At 42.0% G+C, this 24,669-nt stretch overlaps 1 protein-coding gene and 1 pseudogene across 1 annotated transcript; both read left to right on the forward strand.

Moving 5' to 3' along the window:
* The first annotated feature begins 17 nt into the window (after positions 1 to 17).
* LOC113097705 (zinc finger protein 462-like) lies at positions 18 to 15,858 on the forward strand (annotated as a pseudogene).
* Positions 15,859 to 17,268: 1,410 nt separating this feature from the next.
* On the forward strand, positions 17,269 to 24,667 carry LOC113097707 (UV excision repair protein RAD23 homolog B-like). Its single transcript, XM_026262966.1, has 10 exons — positions 17,269 to 17,475; positions 19,847 to 19,928; positions 20,012 to 20,091; positions 20,540 to 20,688; positions 21,357 to 21,403; positions 21,492 to 21,619; positions 22,075 to 22,201; positions 23,112 to 23,239; positions 23,369 to 23,521; positions 23,867 to 24,667. The coding sequence occupies exons 1-10, from the start codon at positions 17,278 to 17,280 to the stop codon at positions 23,978 to 23,980; spliced, it is 1,206 nt and encodes a 401-aa protein (XP_026118751.1). The 5' UTR covers positions 17,269 to 17,277; the 3' UTR covers positions 23,981 to 24,667.
* Positions 24,668 to 24,669: the final 2 nt, after the last annotated feature.

The following is a 24,669-nucleotide window of genomic DNA, read 5'->3' on the forward strand; positions in this document are numbered from 1 at the left end:
ACACTGAATTCAATACTGAAGAACCTGGAAACCTGTTCTACTGTAAACATTGTGAGTACAAAACAAGTCTGCTCGCAGTGTCAGCACACACTACCAGAGGATGCACCCTTATATCAAGTTTAGCTTCAGATACATCCTGGACCCAGAGGATCAGAGCGCAGTCTTCCGTTGTCTCGAGTGTTTCATCGAATATAACAACTTTAATGATCTGCACCAGCATTATATGACACACCATCCAGAAGCAAGTAACGTTTTGAACTTTAACCAGCCAGATCTGGTGTATATGTGCCGTTTCTGTTCCTACACAAGTCCAAATGTGCGGAGCCTGATGCCCCATTATCAAAGAATGCACCCTTCAGTGAAGATCAACAATGCCATGATCTTCTCCAGCTACATGGTCGATCAGCCTCATAAGGGTGCTGCTGAATCCCAAACACTGAGAGAAATCTTGAATTCTGGGCCCAAGAGTTTCAGCCCCACCTCATCTGGGTCCAGATCATCATCCAGTCCTGCTTTAAAAAGCATCTGCAAAACGGCAGAAGCAAACGCTGAGACTGAAGGTCTTCGAGAAAGTCTGGGTGGTAATGTGGTGGTTTACGACTGTGACGTCTGTTCTTTCTCAAGTCCCAACATGCACTCAGTATTGGTCCATTATCAGAAAAAGCACCCGGAGCAAAAGGCCTCATACTTCCGCATACAGAAGACCATGCGGGTCATATCTGTTGACCGGGCACAGTTGTCAAACAATTCAACCTACAGCCTGACGAGCACCCCCAAGTCTTCAAACGTCATCTCACCTGCAGCTCTGGATGAAGATGTTTATTACTGCAAACACTGTGTCTACAACAACCGCTCTGTAGTGGGTGTTCTGGTCCACTATCAAAAGCGACATCCGGAGATTAAGGTGACGGCAAAGTACATAAAGCAGGCACCCCCAACTCCGGGACTGCTGAAACTCATGGATGAGTTACAGATCGCACCTCCTAAACAATTTCTGAAGCAATTGAACAATAATGGGATTGAAGGGTCAGGTAATTCCAGCACTAAAGGAGCATCCGACAAAGGGGAACCTGAAATGCTGTTCTTCTGCCAGCACTGCGACTACGGGAACCGGACTGTGAAGGGGGTCTTGATTCATTACCAGAAGAAGCACAGAGACGTGAAAGCCAATGCCGACCTCGTCCGTAGACACACAGCTGTGGTCAGGAGTCAGAGAGAACGAGCACAGATGTCCCAAGCAGGAAGTTCTACATCCACTGCAACTGTAGCTACTGAAGCAGAAAAATCCAGGGCGTTGCGATCTTTGAAGTGTAGACACTGTGTATACACATCTCCTTATGTGTATGCATTGAAGAAGCATTTGAAGAAGGATCATCCTACAGTGAAGGCCACGGCTATGACGATCTTACACTGGGCTTATCAGGACGGCGTGTTGGAGGCTGGTTATCACTGTGAGTGGTGCATATACTCCCATGCTGAACCAAGCGGGCTGCTCATGCATTACCAAAGACGCCATCCTGAGCACAATGTCGACTACACCTACATGGCTAGCAAACTGTGGGCTGGTCCTGATACTTCCACCAGCAGACAAGCTGGGAACTCTGAAACTAAGCATTACCAATGCAGAGATTGTGCCTTTGAGGCGTGCTCCATCTGGGATATTACTAACCATTACCAAGTGGTGCACCCTTGGGCCGTCAAAGGTGACGAGTCTGTCCTACTCGACATTATCAAAGGAACAAAGCACCTGAAAAGCTGCTCCCACATCTGCCCAAAGGACATATTTCCATGTCCAGTCCATTTAACAGCAACCAGGAGGAAAGAGGCTGCAGTTGAAGTCAGCCGCCCAACACATGAGCGACAGGCTAATCTCTCTTGTCTGCCACATCGTCTATTTCAAATAACCCTTACCAGTGCACCGTATGCTTGTCTGAGTACAACAGTCTTCACGGGCTTCTGACCCACTATGGCAAGAAACACCCAGGCATGAAAGTGAAAGCTGCTGACTTTGCTCAGGAGGCAGATATCAACCCTAGCTCTGTTTACAAATGCAGACAATGTCCCTACGTGAACTCTCGCATCCATGGAGTTCTCACACACTACCAGAAACGGCATCCTTCCATCAAAGTCACGGCTGAAGACTTTGCCGATGATGTTGAGCATGTAAACGAGCTGGTTAATGAGGGGGATGAGCGATCCAAAACCCAGAGACAGGGCTACGGTGCTTACCGCTGCAAGATATGTCCTTACACACATGGCACTTTAGAGAAACTGAAGATACACTATGAGAAATATCATAACCAGTCGGCCACAGATATGTTGAAAGCAAATGCTATCCAGTCGCCAGCCAGAAGAGAGGATTGGTTGCTGAATGCAGCAGCAGCAGTGTGACCGAAGTCTCAGAGGCCTGTGACTTTGACCTCAAGCTTCCCGAAGTTGCGAAGAGCGACAAGCATGCGTTGTTTAAATGCCAGCTGTGCAAATACTTCTGCTCCACCCGGAAAGGTATCGCTCGTCACTACCGTATCAAGCATAACAATGTCAGAGCACAGCCCGAAGGGAAGAACAATGTCTTTAAATGTGCCCTCTGCTCCTACACCAACCCCATCCGCAAAGGCCTCGCAGCACACTACCAGAAACGGCATGACATTGATGCCTACTACACCCATTGCTTGGCAGCATCCAAGACTGTGGCGGAGAAACCGAACAAGGTGACGCTGCCCTTGGCATCAGAGGCAGAGTCTCCAGCGATGAGCGAAGAGCTAAGGCTTGCAGTGGACAGAAGGAAATGTTCACTCTGCTCCTTCCAGGCGTTCAGCAGAAAGAGTATCGTTTCCCATTACATAAAGCGCCACCCAGGAGTCTTTCCCAAGAAGCAGCCCTCCAGCAAACTGGGCCGTTACTTCACTGTGATCTATTCCAAGGAGGCAGAGAAACCTCCATCTACGGAAGAGGTGGAAGTCGTTGAAGTTAAGGATGAGGTGGAACCTGAAGGTGAGGTGGACTGGCTCCCCTTTAAATGCCTGAAATGCTTCAAGCTGTCGTTCAGCGCGGCGGAGCTGCTGGTGATGCATTACAACGACTGCCACGACAAGGAACTCAAACGGGATTTCATCACCATTCCGAGCCCCGCAGAAGATGGGACAGAGCTCTACCAGTGCACCCACTGTGAAATCAAGTTCTTGACTCTTCCAGAACTCAGCGTCCATCTGATAAACCACAATGAGGATTTCCAGAAAAAAAGCCATGAGGCTTGAGCGAAGAAAACAGCTTCAAAGCAAACAGAGGACGACAGAGCCACCAGAAGCCAAACCTGAGAATAAGGTGAGCTTAAACACCTTCTAATGGGTAAAATTCGGTTATAACAGTTGAATTACCCAAGCCCGTATTCATCAAGCTTCTCAAAGTGCCATTTTATTCTTGAGAAACTTTTGGGATTTGTCCATGCCTATGTCATCATCCAAAATCCTGTTTGGGGCACAGCAAAGTGTTGTGAATCATATATAAGACTGACACTTAAGATTTACTCCTACACTTCACTTAAATTATGATTGAGATGCTTGATCACTATTTTTAAAGGGGTCAGAAGTGCCAGATTGTCATAGTAAAGTCAGAATGACCTCCTCTCCAAGATTTACAAAACGGTCATCCATAAAATCCATTGCTGTTATTTTGTAAGTAATCTTAAAGATTCATAAATGCATCTACTTACGGAAGGCCAAATATAAAGTGCGTTTGCTTTCTCCTAGATAAACACACATCTCCTGACATGACTGGTTCAACACTAACTGTGTTACTGAAACCACGCCTTCTTTCTTTCAGTCAACATTTGGGCCACATTACGCAAATATTTCCACACAGTGATGTAGAGATGTGGGGGCGTGTTTTAAACAAGCTGTTTTAAGGGGCGTGGCAGAGTCTTAACTTTGAAAAAGAATATCTCTTTTGACTTGAGACTTTAGTCTTTGCCACTATACAGATCTTCTTCATACACAAAGAGCTTGTAACACTCCAAAGAGTAAGGAAACATTGAAATTGCATCATATGACCCCCTTTAAGTGCAGCTTTGAGCCAAGAATAGTTTTTACTCTCGAGTCAATTCCTATCATTGTTTTTGTGAGTAATTCTCAAAGGGTTGATAAATACGGGCCCTGGCTAACTTTCAAAACTGTATTCTGTGTGATTTTCTCTAGCAGTGATCAGAGTGCTGTAGGAACATAGGAAGTAGAATAACAGCAGAAGATTTTTTAGTGTAGCTTTTGCATTTGGATTTAATCTCGATCACCACAAGCAAACAAGTGCATTGCAAGCAGGCAACACTGGCAACAATCTTCAGCTTCATTGACTATAGTTGCAAGTGATAGAACAAAACTAGATTGCACTACTGATCTTCTGTTGTCACTGTCTCTTCCAACAGGTGGATGGCACCCCCGGTAAGACTCCCATTGGCTACAGGTGTAACTTCTGCGTGGAGGTCCACCCCACCCTCCGAGCCATCTGCAACCACCTGAGAAAGCATGTGCAGTACGGGGAGGCCAAGAAGGGACACGTGAAGGTACGAACGTACATAGTTACCTCATGCTTCATCAAAGGCTTTTAAAAAGTCTGAGTGCTTAATAAATCTTCACCTGTGACTTAGATTCATTCATTTTCTCATCTGTTTTTGAGATCTTAATAGATTTGTTCACAATATCTAGATGCAGACCTTTATTTCCTGAGGTGGCCTCTCTTCTTCTGCTCTTTTCTAATAGCAGGTGCATTTACAGGCTGTTTGGACATGTTTTTTCTTCCACTTAAGTGTCTTGTTCACTTGTTTGGATGGTTAAACTACTATAGTCTGCACATTCAATGAAATGGACAAATAGAGCAAATCCTTGAGAATTGCAGAAGAAACAACGAGTGCGGAGTTATGACATTTCCTTAAACTCTAGTGTTTTATTTCCTTGTGTGGGCATTCTTGAGGACAGCCTTGAACGCGTCATAAAGTCATGCGATTAAATCTAGCGGCCTTGTGTTACACGTTTTGCATATTAAAGACTTGATATAAAGGATTTTCTTCTTATTCTGAAGCTCTTTTCTGAATGTGGTGTGGCCTTAGAGTGTGCACTAAATTTGGTTTTTAGACGCTAACAATGTTGCTACCAACCTCTTACAACAGTCTTTCTGTCAGGAGAGCACCTGTGATGCCTTAAAATGCTTTCTAGGTCAGTCAATAGACTCCAAAAGATTTCAGGTTAACATTTATATTTACGTAGACAGGAATGATTATTCCTTGGATCCATATTTAATAAACGAAATCTACAGTAGTTGATCAAAAATAGTCCTGCAGTGTGACAAATGAATTTTAAAAAGTACAGTGTTAGTTTCAATTAGTTAATGCATGGTTGCAATATCTGTATTATAGTAGAAATGTGTGGCGTTTTGTACAGAGTAATGGTTTTCATAATGAGGACTTTCCTCACTAACCATAGCGTCTAAGTTGGACTGTTTCTGCAGAGAGCTGCATTTAGACATGTCTGAGTCCAGAATCCTGAGACCCTCGATGCAACCCTCTCTGAAGAGAAAGCCAGTTAGTTTGTCTTGATGGTTTGGCGTAGAGAGAGTTGTGTAAGCGTCTTAGTGTTAGTATTCCTCAGAGAGTGCCAGTGCTGGCAGAGAGGCCTGAGGATTTGAGCAGAAGCCCAGCGAGGATCACAGATGGGGCGGATCGCACCGGACACTAGGGGCAGCGCTCACGGCTCTCAGACAGACACATGGCCAGGGATTCCCAAAGTTTCTTGTCAGCTGAAGCCCTAAATTATTTTGTGAAGTTAATTCAATAATTTATTACAATTTTAAGAAACCCATTTGCATTCATGTTGGTTAATATTCACATCATGAAGTGTTTTAGTATGTGTTAAGTCCACTTTGTGACTACATGTCAACTATTGCTCATTCATTTGCAACTACATATCTACTAACTCTCAGAACAATGACCTAAACTGGCATCATCCTTGCAATTAAACAAAAACCTTTAATGTGAATACAGATACAGAATGTAAACCAGGTATGGATGCCATCAGTCCTAGAAATAACACAATTCTCTACTTTCATCAGTTTGAATTCCAGTTTGGAAACCTTATACTATTGTGCACTCTTTCTTTTATCATCGTTTTGAATCAGTATGCAATGTTACATGTTTAAAATAGTAATATGACCTCACTGATGTGGTGTCTAGTTATCATGAGCATTTGGTTTGGTTATTTGTGTCAAACAAAAAAATCTACTTTGTAATCACAAAGTGTTAAATATCAGTCTGATCAATATAATGATTCAAGAACGGGCTGAAAAGATAAATCTGTCACTCTTGCATCACAGTGGTGCATTTTGCACAGAAATACTCCAAAAAAGAAATATTCTAAATGTGCGTCTGATTGGCCGAGGGTGCAGGAGCGTCTCATACACCCGTCTGAAGTGCGGGGTCAGATCTCTCTCTGAGATGCTGAGTTTCCTGCGGCTGTAAAGCAGCAGATGTCTCAGAAACACATTTCTAAATAAAGAAAAGGGGATGTCCCGATAGAGCTCACAGCCTCAGAGCGCTTTAATGGCCGTAATCAAACCCAGATCATCTGTGCTTCAGTCCAGAGCCCAAGATCACCTCCAAACCCAGAGAAATATCATATATCAGTGAGATTTATCAGGATTAATAAAGCCCAGGAACCTTAAATATGTGCAGAACATGACTAGTTTGGTTGTTTCACCACAAAAAAAGAAACATGTTTTTTAAAATAGTGTCTTCTGCTCACCAGAGCTGCATTTATGTGATTTGAACATACTGAAAAATTGTGAAATGTTATTAATATATAAATAGCTGTTTTCTATGTGAATACACTGTAAAATGTAATTTAATCCTGTGAACAGAACTGTATTTTCAGCATCATTTCTCCAGTCTCAGAAATCATTCTAATATGTATTATTTTAGATATATTACAGTAATGAGAATCAGATTCGGTCCTTCATCAGTGGTTTCCTCTGGCAGCAGGAAGCAGCAGAGATGCCTGTTCCCATGGACGCAGTCACCAACGGCGATGTGGAGGATGTGGTTGCCGTGGACGCTGACCCACTGGAGACTGCTGCATCACCGGCTGACGTCACCATGGAGACGGAGGAGCCGGTGGCCGTGGAAACGGAGATGATGGTCGAGCCGCAGGAGCAGGAGCAGGAGCAGGAGCAGGAGCAGGAGCAGGAGCGAGTGGTTCCTGGGCATCCGTGCAGCATGTGCAGCCGTATGTTCATGTCCATGCAGGGCCTGCGCTCTCACGAGAGGAGCCACTCCGCTGGAGCTCTCCTCCACACACACCACAGACACAGCTGTCAGCACTGTCAGTTCAGCTCGCCCTTCAGACACAAGTGAGTGACACTCACATCAGATCCCCTTCAGAATACACACTCAGGACCGACAACAGGATGCTTTTCACCATGTGTTTTTAGGAATAAAGTGTCCTACTAATCACAGTGTATTATATATGAACAAACCCCTCAGTAAAAATCCATAGAAAATAGTTTTGGTGTATGTAAGTTCTGCTGAAGTGGAGAAACATGGATTTTCACCATGTGTTTTAGAGTTAAAATGCTGTATTAATCAGTGTGAATTATACATGTACAAACCCCTCAGAAAAAGATTCAGAATATAGACAGAAAAAAGTATGTTTCGTCGTGCAAAAGTGGTACTAAATTGGAGAATTTTAGTTTTTTAAAGATACGTGTTGGAAATTAAATCTATCAATAGATAGATAGATAGATAGATAGATAGATAGAGAGCAATAAAATAAAAGCTTACATTTCCACTACTCTGAAAAAACCCAAAAGTTCAAATTCTATGAGTTTGTCTTGTAGTGTCTCGTCTGAGAGCACTAAAATAATAAACTTCATCGTCTCTTACATCAAACTAAGAGAGGAGATAGACAGATAACTGGAGAGAGAGTATGTGAGCTGTAGATGTGCTCGTCTCCTCGTCTACTTCCTGTGAGAATGGCAGAGTAAATCCTGCTTCACTGGATGTTCTGTGACCCAGAAAGCTGCTGTATTCATGTGCCACACAGGAACCGTGGATATAAAACACTGATTCCCCAGATCCCTGTCGGAGACGCTGTTTAGTCAGAGTCTCAGCGCTAAAGCAGGGATCCTCTTCCTCAGGTCTTCAGGGTTATCAGTAGACGCGTCTCTTTCTTCCTGTCCGTGTGCAATCTGAACCTGTGACACCTGCTGAGTGTTAGTGCATGCTTTACATATTTATTTATGTGTTGTTTTTATGAGAATAGAGATCTGATAATTAAACCTGTATCACACACATGAGATCAGAGCGTGTGCACGACTACAGTGATGTTAGTAAAACTGTTACAGATAGTTGTCTTTACTTCAAAAACAGTGGGGACAAAAGGTGAATTATTATTATTTTTTTATCATTTGTATTAATCAGTTGGGTAAAATAGAGATTTTATTTTGTAACCCCCCCCCCCCCCAAATAAAATTGTTCAAACTAAAACTGAAATAAAAAAAATAATGCTAAATATAAATATAATTGGTGTAAAAAACTAATAAACAAAACTACTAAATATTAAACTAATTTTTAAATGAAAACTTACATATATAAAATAAAAGCTAATTCAAAATATCAATTATACAGTAATGTGTAATAATAACAGTGATGCATCGAACACTAAGATGTGGATCGTTGAGGATTTAGAAACTTGATGGTTGTTTATCCTCCCTGTGTGTGTGTGTGTGTGTGTGTGTTTGTGTGTGTGTGTGTGTGTGTGTGTCTGACCACTGTGTTTTGTCTCCAGTCTGGACCGTCACGTCCAGTCACACCACGGACATCAGAAGCCCTTCCGCTGTAAGCTCTGTCCCTTTAAATCCTCCTACCTGAGCCGCCTCAAGAGACACCTGCAGAAATCACACGCAGGTGAGACGCTACACACACACACACACACACACACACACACACACACACACACACACACACACACACACACATACACACACATACAGGCACACACACTCAAAAGAAATGTCCAAAGTGTTCGAATGTGAGCACAGAGCTGCAGGCGTGTGTTAATGTGGTGTGTGTGTGTGTCTGTGCATGCATGTGTGTGTGTGTGTGTGTGTTGCAGGTGAACACACGTATAAGTGCACCTCGTGTCTGTTCTCCACTGTGAGCGTCGTCCAGCTGAAGGAGCACTCGCTGCAGGAGCACGGAGAGACGCTCACGCTGCCCAAACTCACAACACCACCCAACACTGAACACCAGCAGGACACAGACCTCGACCCACAATGCACTGGTGCTGAACATGACATGCATGTGACCCACTCTTTAGTGTTTGACTTCTTGCACTGAACCTTTTAGTTATAAACAGCCAACAATTATACATGCATTTAGAATAAAACTCTAAATATTGGCATGAGGGTGAAAAATATTGTTTATTTAAACTATCTTTCAGAAGTCTGAAGCCAATAAGATTTTTATTATTAATTAGTTTTTATTGAACAAGGACACATTATATTGATCAAAGGTGAAAGTATGAAAGACATTTATAATGTTACAGTAGATTTATATCTCAAATAAAAGCTGTTCTTTTGAACTTTCTATTCATCTGTGAATCCTGAAAAATAAAATGTATGACAGGTTTCACAGAAGAATTGAGCAGCACAACTGTGTTCAACACTGATAATAATCTTCATGTTTCTTGAGCAGTAAATCATCATATTATCATGACTTCTGAAGATCATGTGACACTGAAGACTGGAGGAATGATGTTCTATTATTATGCGTGGCCACATCACTCTCTCAGCATGTAATCATCGAGCTAAACGAGGGCTGTGAGAGATGATTCAGGCATGGTTAGACTCATGCGAGGCAGATGTGAGGCAGTAATGATGCTGATGTCTCTGTGTCCGTGTCGTCTCAGAGTCTGTGGAGGATCTGGAGCCAGCATATGTGTCGTCCAGTCCTCGTCCGCTCGAGAGTCCTGTTCCTCCGGCCCGGCTCGACTCCATCCTCACCTGTGAGTTCTGTGAGTTCAGCTCCGGCTACATGCAGAGTCTGCGCAGACATTACCGAGACCGGCACGGAGGAAAGAAGCTCTTCAAGTGCAAGGACTGCTCCTTCTTCACCTGCTACAAGTGAGATCTAATATCAGTTAGTTCATGCTTTCCCTGGGGATTGAACCCGTGACCCTTTCGACGCGAACGCTCATGTGCTATTGTTTCAGCTACAGCTACATGATTTCTGTCATAAAGAGAAATGTATAATTGTGACTCATTCAGTGTATTGTTGTGTATTTCTCCAAATACACGTCTGTGCTCCTGATGCCTGCTTCTGTGCTGCAGGGACAGGTGTAGCTCTAGATTGGGCAGTGTCAGGACACCACAGATGTAGTGATCATGTGAGTGACTGTGTTGTGTTCAGGTCCTCGTTCACGCTGCATGTGGAGGCCGGTCACACCAGCGGCTCGGAGGAGACGCCCAGAGACCTGCGCTGTCCTTTCTGTCTGTACCACACCAGACACAAGAGCAGCATGATCGACCACATCGTCCTGCACAGAGGTCAGCTACTGACCAAATTAGGATTTCTCCAACTTATCTTCCTTGTTTCAAAATCCAACTTCCTCAATCCAATGGTTGCATTTTTTGTTGTTGTATTTTTCCACATGCTATTGTTGGAAATGAACTATCCATCTGTGTATTTCAGTGCAGAAGTAGGCTGTTTCATATGAACGTGGGAGACTTTTGAATTATTAGACACATGATTATTTATGCATGAGTGTGTGAAGATGATGTGGGTCAGTTTAAGAGCGCTTCAGAGTGTGATTGTGTGGTCTGATGTTTCTCAGAGGAGCGTGTGGTCCCGCTGGAGGTGTCTCGCTCGAAGCTGTCCCGTCATCTGGAGGGTCTGGTGTATCGCTGTCATAAATGCACCTTCACCTGCTCCAGCGAGCAGAACCTCGAGCAGCACATCCAGAAACACCAGGAGCTGAAGCCCTACCAGTGTCAGCTCTGCTACTACGACAGCAGACTCCTGAACGAGCTGGAGATGCACCTGCAGCAGGAGCACAAGGTCTGTCCTCAGCCCTGGATCATCATGATTTCACTTAATGAGCTGTTACTCAGTCTAACCCGTCGTCTGCAGGTGATCCGAAACTTAGAGCTGGTGGGGCGGGTGAACCTGGACCAGCTGGAGCTGATGAAGGACACGAGCAGCAGCGAGGAGGAGAGAGAGGAAGAGCAGACTCTAGAGGAGGGGGAGGAGCTGAGGGAGGAGGGGGAGGAGCTGGAGGAGGAGCTAAGGGAGGAGGAGGAGGAGCGTCCAGAGAGCAGTCAGACCGAGGTGACAGGTAACGCTCTTCATGTTCATCAGAGACAGTGCTTCTGTACAGATGAACAACTGACACAAAACTCAAGACTGTAAATCTACTAAATACTCTTAATATAGCAGTAACACTTCACCTCCTGTCACTAAAATGAAAGTATGCTAAAATACCTTTTTTGTTGTTGTATTATGATATATAGGTCAGTACAACACAAGTAAATAGAGAAAGACATCATATGTTTACCAGCTGATTAATCATAGTACATTAAGAGAACATTTTTTTACAGGTTTCCTACTTTAAACATACAAATCCAGTATATTTCCAGAAAATGAATCTGAAAATTGAATAAAACCAGGTTCAGAATTCTTGTTTGCTTGTTGACAGAGTTTGGATTTCTGTTTTGTCACTCCATAAATCAGAAAAATACTGTCAGCAGACCATCATGTTTTTAGGAATAAAGTGTTCTGTAAATAAAAGTGAATGATATATGAACAGACCTTCAGAATATAGAAAGGAATTAAACTGCCAAGTGTAACTGGTGGATAAGATTGGATTGAAATCTACAGACACAAATAGATAAAGTGTAATAAAATAAACCCTTAAATGTATATTCTAGATGTCTACTGTAACGAGGAGTCAGGGACATTCGGATCAATGTGCAATGTTTATTAAGAACTTGTAGTGATAACAGGCAGGGTTCAGACAACAGCGTCAGCGATATCAGAGACAAAGACAGGGTCGATTACCAGGCTTGAATCGGGGCAGGCGGCAGACAAGTAGGCAGGCAGGGATAAACGCTCAAAAATGTCCAACAGGCAAATCAAGACTTCGCACTGTGTGTGTGTTTGGCTGCAGCTTAAATAGGGCGTGGAATGAGGAACACCTGGTGTTGATTAGTCTGAGGTACGGGGCCACTGGGTAATGTAGTTCATGAGAATGTAAGTATTTCGGAGAAGGTGCCCACCGGTGGCTGTCGGAGAGAGCCACAGAGGCCTGAGTCGTAACATCTACTTTACTCTAGTCTGAAACAAGACGATATAGAAAATCTCAAAACTAACCAGTTCATGAGAAAGCCATCATTTTGCCTGTATATCCAAATTTGCATTATCTTATTAATATGCACAAATATTAGCATATTACAACAAAAGTGATGTAGACTGAACAGAAAATGTATTTTTAGAGGGTTTTAAATTCACTATCTTTTTTAATTGATCTCAGTTATACTGATATCACACTGTGGATAAAGACATCTGTAGCTGTTGACAGATCAGTTAAGGACATTTCCTCGCAGGAAGTCAGAGCATGTGTTTCGTTGTGTTTTCTGCTGATTTAGGCGAGTCTCCCGGCAGTGGCGGCGGTAAACGCTATCCGTGTGAGTTCTGCGGCCGCAGCTTCTCGCTCCGCTCCGAATGGGAGCGACACGTGCTTCGACACGGCATGTGAGTCTCCACATCCACAGTTTTAAATACAACGATGGCTGTATCTTTTGTCTTTTATCTCAGGATTCCCATCAATGTTGTATTTTTATACATAACAGTAACAACTAGAGTGTAATCAAACAATTGTTATTAAACGGATAGTTCCATTGCTTGATTCTGATTGGTTGAACCGCGTTTGAACCTTTGTTTACTTCTGTGTGTTGCTCGGCAACCACTTTGTAGCAACCACAACAGTTTCTGAGGAGCTACATTGTTTGAAGAATACTGTTGTTATTAATATCATTACACTTTATTTGCTCTGTTTTATTTTGTGAAACTTTACGATGTAAATGGAATAACCGTTTTATAAAAGCAATAAGCACCAAGAAGCAATGGTTTACAGTGGATTTATAATGGCACTCTGCCTCACGTCATAATAGCCTTTATAAATTCACTGTAAACCATGACTTCTTGGGGCTTATTGCTTTAAAAAACCTGCTGGGCTAAGATATATTATAATTTTTATGACTTTAGAAATATGTTAATTTAGTACACACATCACAATTGTGACCGACCATAAAACTAAATTTTTCACAAACTTTTCCAAAAGAAGTGCAAAAAATTATTATTGATTATTTCAAAGAATCACTAGAGACACATCACTTGGATATTTTCATGTCTGGGCAAAATTTGGGATTAAACGTGTTAACCCTTACAATAGTAACGAATGAGTTAATTCTGTTTGTGTTTCAGGACTGTTAACGGCAGCAAGAAAGACAGCAGTCCTGTGTCCTCGTCAGCGCTGCCTCTGATTGGTCCAGCAACTGTGATTGACAGAGGGCTGGACCTATCCAGTAACACTGTGGATCAGTCTGACCAATCCAAGTGTCCGATTCAGAACGAGGAAGAAGAAAAGACCAAAAATGACCCTTAGGAGCGAAACAAAAGCTGTAGAGAATGTCATGCGTTCCGTTGTTTCATCTGTTTGTTCATCGTTGGTTTTGTTGCAGAACAACATTGGATGCTTCTTGAGTTTTTGGTTTAAAAAGCTAGATTTGTGGAATGTGATGATCCCGGTTTGGAGTATCACTAGATGTTGGTGTTTCACGTTCGTCCAGTTGCTGAATCTTACACTGAATTTTACAAAGTGTGACTTGGTCCCTCAGGACAGATGTTGATATATTGGTAACCAATAGTGAATGAAACCGTGAGTCGATATTCCGGTCGAATCGCGAGTCCCTCCGTTCAGAGATTAAAATTTCCTCGATGCACCTTTCATTACATTCATTTATAAAAAATAAGCATACATGAGAATCGCATGTCTTCCGTCGTACACGCTGATAGTCTTGAAGACGGCGTGTAGCGATTCACGTCCGTTTCAAACGAGAGACGATCCATCCGGAAGCTTCTCGGCCGGCAGGAGGGACTCGGAGTCGCTCGGAACGTCGCCTGACGGTTTCTGTTTTTTACATTTTAGCCTTGTGTTAATCTTCCTGTAGCTGAATTCCTTGAGGAATAGTTGTCATCTTATTTATCTAGATCGTTTGATTCTTTTAGACATGATTTTAGAATATCAACACTTGCCCCAAAAACTCGTAGCAAATTGCTACTTTGGACGATTTCGGCCACTTTCCGGCTCGTCTTGCACTCCCGCTTCACTTTAATCACGATTAACGTTTGGGCATCGATGGATCACAATCACGTGTTTCTGCTGCTCTCTGCTGATTGGACGATTCTATCCATCGGTTTAAAGGAAAATGACTAGTTCAAAACACACTCACAATAATATTTACACCTGAATGTAAGATTAATGTTTCTGAATTGCAGTTTTAACATAAACTAATAAACCTATTGTGATGCATGCTTGTCTATCATACAGACATCAAACAGGTCCGATTTATCAGTGTTCATTTAGTATCATTATGATGTAGATTTTATATTAAAATATTTGTATATTTTTTCTGTTTGTTTATTTTTATTAATTATTGCTTTTTCTGGTGCATCTTCATTTAAAAAAAAAATACATTTTTATTGATGGTGAATATATATAAACAGGCTACTGAGTGTCTAAAACACATTTATTATTCATTATTATTATTAATATGTTATTTTATTACTAAAATTACAGAAATCTGACCAGTTTTTAGTCATGCATGGCTGACAAATATGCATCACATTAATTGTATTAGTTTGTTAACTGTGTAGATCTTATATGCAATTCAAATACATAAATATGACATTTAGGACTACACATTTTATTTTGACAAGCAGCTCTGAGATTTCCCCAGACATGCTAAAATACATCTGTGTTTCGCACTGGAACAAAGACACGTGATTCGCTCTAAACATGATTCACTGAAGCTGAAGGACGAGTGGAGACAGCTGTGATTCTGGGATGTTGAGCAGAACGAGTGTTTTCTGTGTTTTCACATGGAGCTGAGATCGTGTGATTGCTCCAAACCCCAAAGCCTTACAGATCCACCGATCTCCATCATCCCAGTCATCACACCAAAACTGAAAGCAAAGTGTCGCTTCCCAAAGTCTTTCCCGAGCAATGGCCCAGATGCATTCTGGGAAACCTGCATGATGTTTTGCAGCCGTGTATAGACTCGAAGCTCCTCATCAGTAAGTGTTTGAAACTGTGGATTCTGTTTCAGAAAGGGGTCTGTTCCTTTAAGTGTTGTTCTGATATTTAATATTAACAAAAAAAAAAGAAAGAAGGAAGAAAAAATACAAATCAATAGAAGACGTTCTTTTGTTTTTTAGCTCTCCACTGTTCAAAGCTGTTGTAAATTGTCTGGTTAAGAATAAAAAAACAGAATAAAAAGCTCTTTTGTACCCTCCATGTCCTTCATAAGGAGTAGAGAAGCATCAGATATAAGCTTTTAAGATCACACTGGATCTGTACATAGATGTGCTTCAGTTTCTATCGTTGCCCTTTAATTCTCGACTAGATCTCCTGCGTTCTGCCTTTCTTCTGATGATTTCTGACGCTTGTTTACAGCTTTATTCCTTTGATTTCTCTATCTTCTGTAAATATTGTAATTCATCGTCTTTTTTTAACTTGGTAATAAAGTTATCAGATAACCTGAGCGCGCTCACTTCTGTTGTTTTCTGCTCAGGGCATGAATTCACCTCGTCTGTGATGAGCTTTTACATTTCTGAATTAAAATCAACACTTTGTGGTCAGAAATATCAAGAAGGTGACACTGTCCTGAAATGCACATGTGTTCAAGTATACACACACACACACACAGCAGTTTGAGCTGTGATAGAGAGGTCACGTCTGAAACCCAACAGAAGAGTTGATGTGTTTCAGAGCTTGATTTCACTTCTATAACCTCATCTGTGAAGAGCATGTGTGAGACATGAGGGATCAGATCTTCACACCAGTGTTTGTGCAGGAGGAGACGCTCGAGACCCCAGGAGAGATGGGCTTTAAACAGCGGATGGAGGTTTAACATCAACACAGCACAACAGGAGCTGACATCTCACAATATAAAACAATACAACACATAGTTCATACACAGTGCATGAGAGGAACAGACCTGTGGAAACACTGCTGTAGGACATTTGATAAGAACATACAACAGTCTTTCTACTTCAAGATTTCACATTTAGTTCAGTGTGTTAACATTTTGTTAAGAATGTAAGTATTGAATGTATGTCAGTGTGTAGCACACGAGACGTGTCCAAATATGAAAAATCATTATGCATGTTATATAATTGCATGCATATATTGATTTATATGAAAATTTTTATTTTAATGTTTATTGAAATGTATTGATTCACACCAGATGCCTATTAAATACATAAATGACAATAAATGAGGGAAAAATATTACAAGATCAGCTAAAAAAAATATCTTTTAAGTATCTTTTATGATATGAAATAGAAAAACATTTATTTGTGTGTGTGTTTTATGTTTCCATATTAGATTTAATGTTTTATTTAAAACACATGATTGATCGATAACAGTTTTATTTCCTATCTGGTTTTTATGTATATGCTTTATTTTTTTAAGATTAACAGTTTTTTCCAAGGCATTGTTAGATGCAAGTGTTTTCTGTCATAACTGTTTGATTTCAAAATCAGTAGCTATTAAACTGTTTCTTGTTATGGTTTTAAACCTGTTTTTGATAGTAATCAGTGTTGAGTAATTCTAAAAGCTTAACCCTGCCTGCTTAACATGTCTGAGAATTATTAAGTTGAAAATATTATACATTTAGAAAAGAAATCAAATGCAATCATTTACATCATTTTAATAGAGTATGCTAATTAAAATAATTACACTACTTATAACATTTTAAATAGGGTAACTTGTAACCTATTACATTTCCAAAGTAGCCTTCCCAACACTGTACATCCGCTTCTACCACTTCCTGCTTTCTTCTGTAGGCAGACTGTGCTTTCACGGAAAAGCAAGAAAAACACAATATCCCATCAGCGCTTTCGCTCACGCTTGCAGTGACGCATACGCGTCGGTGCGTGGCGCACGCGCATTGCTGCGTATGGGGGACGTTGCGTCGAGTGTTTACGCGCGTAATGGCGGCGGACAGGCTGTGATGAGCCTCGGCGGAGAAACACAGCCAGCGATCAGCCCTCGGTCAGTTTCCACAGCGGCGACACGGAAGAACACGAACATGCAGATCACGCTGAAAACCCTCCAGCAGCAGACGTTTAAAATCGACATCGACGCGGAGGAGACGGTGAGAGACGGGCGCGTGAGGCAGCGAGATGCTAACGGCTTTCTGTCATCGATGTCAATAAAACACAGTAAAACTCCCGTCAAATCACGTAAATACATTGCGATTACTCTGTAGCTTTAAATGAACTTTAAACACTAGTTGCTGTTTGCGCTTCTCGCTGTTTACGGAATTCTGGGAACATTTTAGCATTAGCTCGTTAGCCTCTCATAAAATGAGTTTTTATTTTCACCAAGACGGGATAAAAGTTGTCTACGTTAGACATAAGAGTAGTACAGACACTCCAAAATCACTATAATCATCATTTAATCAGCGTTATGCCTTATTGGTCGTGTCCAGACGGACAGACAGTTAAAGAGTAATTATTGTGTTTTAGCAAGTCATGCTGTAGTGTTATAAAGGTTATTACTCGTGTGTGTGTGTGTGTGTGTGTTTGAGAGATAGAGCTGTATGTGAACACACACACACACACACGGTGTGTATCTGCTCTATGGACACGATTCATGTGATTTCTGATATGACAGCTGTGTGATTGAACACGAGGATGTTTCTGATCACGTGTCACACACAGTTCATGTGTTCCTCCTCTTCTCTGAGAGTCTTCTGGATGAACACTGTGTGTTAGATGTGCAGTCAGGAACAGTTCTTCATATCACAGTGTTGTTGAATCTGGCTCGTGTTAGTCATTCACTGTGAACTGATGACACTCTTGTTAGTCTGTTTGGGGATGTTTGGGTGTTAAAGGGGTTGTTCACCCATAAATTAAATGACACATTTTCCTAAGTTTCAGGTTCCTACTGACTTTCATACATTAGTAGCAAACTAGTGAAGTCAATGTTGACCTTTTGGTTTACCAACATTTGTCATACCCTACCAGTCTAGTTATTGAAGTGTTAGATTTTATTGTTTTTAAAGAAGTCTCTTCTGCTCACCAAGACTGCATTTATTTGATCCAAAGTACTGCAAAGACAGTAATATTGTGAAATATTATTCTAATGTAAATCATATGTTTTCTGTGTGAATCTGTGTTAAAGTGTAATGTATTTCTGTATTTTCAGCATCATTCCTCCAGTCTTCAGTGTCACATGATCTTCAGAAATCAGAATAATATGATGATTTACTGCTCAAGAAACATGAAGATTATTATCAGTGTTGAACGCAGCATTTCTTCAGGATTCTTTGATGAATAGAAAGATCCAAAGATCAGCATTCATCTGAAATAAAAAGCTATTATAACATTATACACTTCCATTCAAAAGCTTGGAGTCAAGTATAATGTTTTATAGAATTTAATACTTTCATTTAGCAAGGATGCAATAAATTGATCAAAAGATGATAACGACATTTATAATATTTATATTTCAGATAAATCAAAGAAACTTGAAAAAATTATACTCTGCTGTTTTCAACACTAATAATAAAATAATAATAATAATAAATGTTTATTTAGCAGCAATTCAGAATATCATAATGATTTCTGAAGGGAGTAATGATGCTTAAATTCAGGAATAAATAAAATTTGAAAACAAAATCAAATAGAAAGCAGTTATTTTAATAAAAAATATTTATAAGTTTGACAGTTTTTGCTGTATTTTGGATCAAATAAATGCAGGCATGATGAGCAGAAGAGACGTCATTACAAAACATAAAAAATCTTACTGTTCATAAACTCTTGACGGGAAATTGATATTTTAATTTGTGTTTAACAGAAGAAAGAAATCATTCAGGTTTGGAGCGACGTCAGAGTGAGTAAATGATGACAGAATTGTGTTTGTATGAACATCTCTTTAAACTTTGAGCGTTTACAGAAGAGGTTTGTATCTGGGACAAACAACACGTGTGTGTGTGTGTGTGTGTGTGTGTGCTGTTAAATAAGACGTGCTCCTCGAGGGATGAGGTCAAAGGTCACAGGTCAGCCGGACCTTCAGGAAGGAAGACACTCATGGGTTTATCAGAGCTCTCGGAGCGGTTCTTCTCAGAAATACTCTTACTCAGGAAAACAGCTTTATATTTCTGACTCCAGTCCTTTAGACAACAGATCCGCTCCAAACCTCCTCCATGTCTGCTCTGAGATCAACACACAACAGTACATTTCTCTCTTATCACAGAAATCATCAGGATATTAAGATAAGATCATGTTCATGAAGATATTTAGTAAATCTTCTACCATAAATAAATCAAAACTTAATGTTTGATTAGTAATATGCATTGCTAAGAACTTCATCTGAAGAACTTTCAAGATGGTTTTCTCAGTATGGAGATTGTTTGGCTCCCTCAGATGTTCAGATATGGTCCTGGTCTTCCAGGGTTCCAGCGGTGTGTGTGTCTCTCGGATCAGACGCTGACCTGTTTTCTGTCTCTCTGTGTGTCACAGGTGAAGGCCCTGAAGGAGAGGATCGAGCTGGAGAAGGGGAGAGATCAGTTCCCTGTGGCGGGGCAGAAGCTGATATATGCAGGTACGTCCGGTGTGTGTTTCTCCAGCGGTGTGTGACGCTCAGGATCTGTCCTCAGGTTCTTCTGTGTGGTTCTGTCCCTGCAGGAAAGATCCTGAGCGATGACACGGCTCTGAAGGAGTACAAGATCGAGGAGAAGAACTTTGTGGTGGTGATGGTAGCAAAGGTGAGGCTTTATCAGTGTTATCACGTCTGCTGCAGAGAGACCAAACGCTGAAGTATTCAGGAGCAGGACTGAGACAGTCCTTTAGTTACTTTCAGATCGAGAGGATCTAAATCAAACCTCATGTGTAATTGTGTGTCTATGAAATCTGTTATTCTCCCTTTTCTATTGTTTCTGGATTCTGTTTTAATGGTTATGCTAGATTTAGTGATCAGAAAGCTTGTGTAATTAATTGAAATCATGGAACGTTTTTCATGCATTTTTACAGAAATGTAATAAAGGTTCAACAGAAATGACATTTTTAGAGCCCTGTGAAATTGGTTTTATGTTTCCATAAGTCTGTTTGTTTGATGATTTCTCAGTGTCTGCAGACTAAACTTCAGATGTGTGTTAGCTGACGAGTGTGTAGTGTAGTGTGTTCCTCACATGTGATGTGATGTTCCTCCTGCAGCCCAAAGCGTGTCCTGCTGCTCCAGCGGTCAGCACAGAGTCCTCCAGCACTACACCAGCCCTGACCCCTCCATCAGAAACACAGTCTGAGAGCAGGACTGAAGAGGAGACGCCCCCCAGCGGCGCCGAGACCTCCCCTACACCCGCCAGGTGAACACACACACCGTCACACACACCGTCACACCGTCACAACCCCGGGACCAAGATCAACAGAACCAGACACTGAACGACAAACACGTTTTCTGATGTGATTTGATTTATCATAGCATACATGAAATATCCTAAATGTGCTTTTTACTGTTTTGTCAATTACAAAACTATATAAAAATATTGGTCTAGCAGACATTATACCAACAAAGCACAATTTAACTTAAAATTAATAAGTGAATAAAATATTTTTGAGACCCCTTCTTGAATCAGACTGTACAAATAAATGCAGTTTTCTTGAGCAGAAGAGACTTCTTTTAAACATGAGGAAATATTACTGATCCCAATTCAAACACAACTGACTATTTTCATTTTATTTTCATTTTGTCTCCGCATGATGCATTAAAATGATTGTTAATTAGGGCTGTGTATTGCCAAGAATCTGGCGATACGATACAGGGGTTACGATACGATACTGTAAGCCAGGCTCAAGGATATATTGGGATATTTCTTATTTTAGGAATAGTATATATTGTAATGAAAGCTGTCTTTGAGAACACCACTGAGTGCAAACCTTAGCATTAATAAATGAAAGGATATATCAGACATCTCTCCGGTGTGGTCATCATTACTCGTTAGAAGCTCATAGTCTGTTTTCCTGCTGTTTGCAGCTCTGTGCTGAACGCAGACATCTTTGACGAGGCGACGTCAGCGCTGGGTAAAGATGATGTTCACTCATTCTCCACGTTCATGATTCAGCAGTGATCTCTGTGATGAAGTGTGTGTGTGTGTGTGTGTGTGCGCAGTGACCGGTCAGTCCTACGAGAACATGGTGACAGAGATCATGCTGATGGGATACGAGAGAGAGCGAGTGGTGGCCGCACTGAGAGCCAGTTTCAACAACCCTGACCGCGCCGTGGAGTACCTGCTCACGGTGAGAGACTGACCCATCGACTGACCGATGGTAACACCTGTTCTGTGAGGAGTGCCGGTGACAGGACACGTCAGGCTGATGGGAAGGATCACACCTTCAGCTGCTGATCGTCATGTGTCTGGTCAGTAAAGCTGCTTCAGTGACCAGCTGCACAGTATCAGGATCATTATCCCAGATGAATCGCCCTCCATACTGATCCTGATATAGTGTAGCTGGTCACTGATCTACAGCTCTGGTGATGGACATTACCCGCTGATCACAGACCCAGCTTTACTGACCAGACACATGACGATCACATGCGATATATTGACCATCTCTATTAAATATGATACAACTTAAACTAGACTTACATTGAAAATAGCTGATGATATGAACACTTCTGCAGAGATGTTTTGTGATGCACCTTCTGAGAGTTGTGTGTGTGTGTGTCTCTCTCTGTGTGTGTGTGTGTGTAGGGTATCCCGGCGGAGAGTGAGGGTGGTGTGGGCGGGGCTGACCCCGTGGCTCCTCCTCCTGTAGTGTCCACAGGCCTCTCTTCAGTGTCCAGCAGCGCTCCGTCACAGACCAGCACAGGATCAGCCGGTGAGACACAAGCCCCTCTCACACGGAACACTGCCGGGTCTCCTTCTGTGGGAAAGCAAACACGTCCCGGGTCAAGACCTAGTAACATTGCAGGGTTCGACCCGGGACGAGCGCTGTGTGAACAAAAGCCGGATCTAATTCTGTGTCGAAGTGATGACGCGCGTTATCGCACAACTCTTTTTTTCGGCTGTTTTCAATGAAGATCAACGTTCGTGATGAAAACATATGTGCGAACTGTAATGAAGCAGAGATCAGTTAGTTCCTCACTTTCCGCGCTGACACAGAGATCGTTTGCTTGCTTCAGTGAAAGTATAACGTGCCTAGCGTTGTCGACTCCTACATTACACGTCACGCGCTGATGTCACGTGCCGTTACGAGATCTTCACGTGTTGTGTGTGAAAGCACGCACATATACCGGGTCATCACTGGCAGTGTGAGTGCAGAATCACACACTTTACACACCGGGCACACACTCCTTCTGTGACACCACACACACACTTTACACACCGGGCACACACTCCTTCTGTGACACCACACACACACTTTACACACCGGGCACACACTCCTTCTGTGACACCACACACACACTTTACACACCGGGCACACACTCCTTCTGTGACACCACACACACACTTTACACACCGGGCACACACTCCTTTTGTGACACCACACACACACTTTACACACCGGGCACACACTCCTTCTGTGACACCACACACACACTTTACACACCGGGCACACACTCCTTTTGTGACACCACACACACACTCTCTCTCTCTGCAGATGATTTTTCCAAATTCAGCTTTTTTCCATTTAATTTTTTCTGGTTTCCGCAATTTTTTTTGTTTTCATTTTTTCGTGTGTGAGAGCAGGTTCCTCTGACTGTGTGTGTGTGTGTGTGTGAGAGCAGCTAATCCTCTGGAGTTCCTGAGGAACCAGCCCCAGTTCCTGCAGATGAGACAGATCATCCAGCAGAACCCGTCTCTACTACCAGCTCTCCTACAGCAGATCGGCAGAGAGAACCCTCAGCTGCTGCAGGTACACACACACACACACACACACACACACACACACCACAGACACAGAAACACACACACACCCAAAATACTCAAACCACACATCATTAGAACAACAATTAAAAAGTTCAAACAAAGTTGTGTTTCTCAGCAAATCAGCAGTCATCAGGAGCAGTTCATCCAGATGCTTAATGAGCCGGTGCAGGAGGCGGGGCAAGGAGGTGGAGGGGGCGGGGCCGAGGCTGGAGGCGGAGCCATGAACTACATCCAGGTCACACCTCAGGAGAAAGAAGCTATCGAGAGGGTAAAACACACCTTCAGTTTAACAACAGTTATCACAGGTGCTGCTTTATTATTCAGCTCAGAGCTTCAGGTGTTTTAGACGTTCCCCAGCTCTGTCCGTCTGGGGTCATGTCCGAGTGTTTGAGGGACACACACTGTGCTTCAGTCAAGCTGTTGATGTGCTCTTACTCGACACAAACTCAGAGATTTCTAACTTTCTCTTGAGATACTTCTTAAAGCTGTAAAGTGATTCTTGTAAGATGAACTAATTACACTGATCTCCTTTAATGAGCGCGAGCGGCAGATGGAGGATGTGTCTGGCGAGTGTTTCTGTGTCTCATCTAACCTCTCTGTGTTTCCTCCTCAGCTAAAAGCCCTTGGATTCCCAGAAGGACTCGTTATACAGGCCTACTTTGCCTGTGAGAAGAATGAAAACTTGGCTGCAAACTTCCTCTTACAACAGAACTTTGATGATGATTAGAGGAATCCCTTCTTATGGGCTTTTGTTTTTCAGTGATCATTTTTGAGAAGAGAATCTACACACACACACACACACACACACACAGGCTGTGGTATTCTGTCTGATTCTACACACTGGATGACATGAGCACGTCCGTCTGTTATTCTTCTAACACTCGTCTGTGTGAGACCTGTCTGTTCCTCATTTGTTCCTCATATGACCAATAAAAGCATCGTTTCCTCCATCGTTAGGACACATTAGCAGGTCCAAGGGGCTCGTGAAGTTAGGGAATCTGGACATATTTGATTTGATTCAAATTGGTTTTCAGAAATGTTCGGTCATTTAGAGTTTCTAGTTCTCATCTCTCAACATTCACTGTCTCCAATACATTTAACACACACGCCTCCTCGAAATCATACTTTCACATTTGTTTCTCAGACTTCTAAAGTCTTTTTCTTCAGGTGTGATGCCATATCGTTTCAGAAGGAAAGATTTGACATTATATTTGACAGTGTTGCAGTGCTGTCGTGTGTCCTCCAGAGGGCGCTGTTGACCGCGTGACCCGTGCATAACATACAGACATTTGGCTTGACTTACACTATTTTATAAAAAACAATATAAAAAAATTTAAATAAATACGTAAGCCTGTTAAAGCATGTCTGAAATCTCATCTCATGATATACCAGTAAATCCTCTTTTGTTAATTGAGC

Source organism: Carassius auratus, unplaced genomic scaffold (genome assembly GCF_003368295.1).
Source record: "Carassius auratus strain Wakin unplaced genomic scaffold, ASM336829v1 scaf_tig00216378, whole genome shotgun sequence".
In the NCBI taxonomy this organism is placed as follows: domain Eukaryota; kingdom Metazoa; phylum Chordata; class Actinopteri; order Cypriniformes; family Cyprinidae; genus Carassius; species Carassius auratus.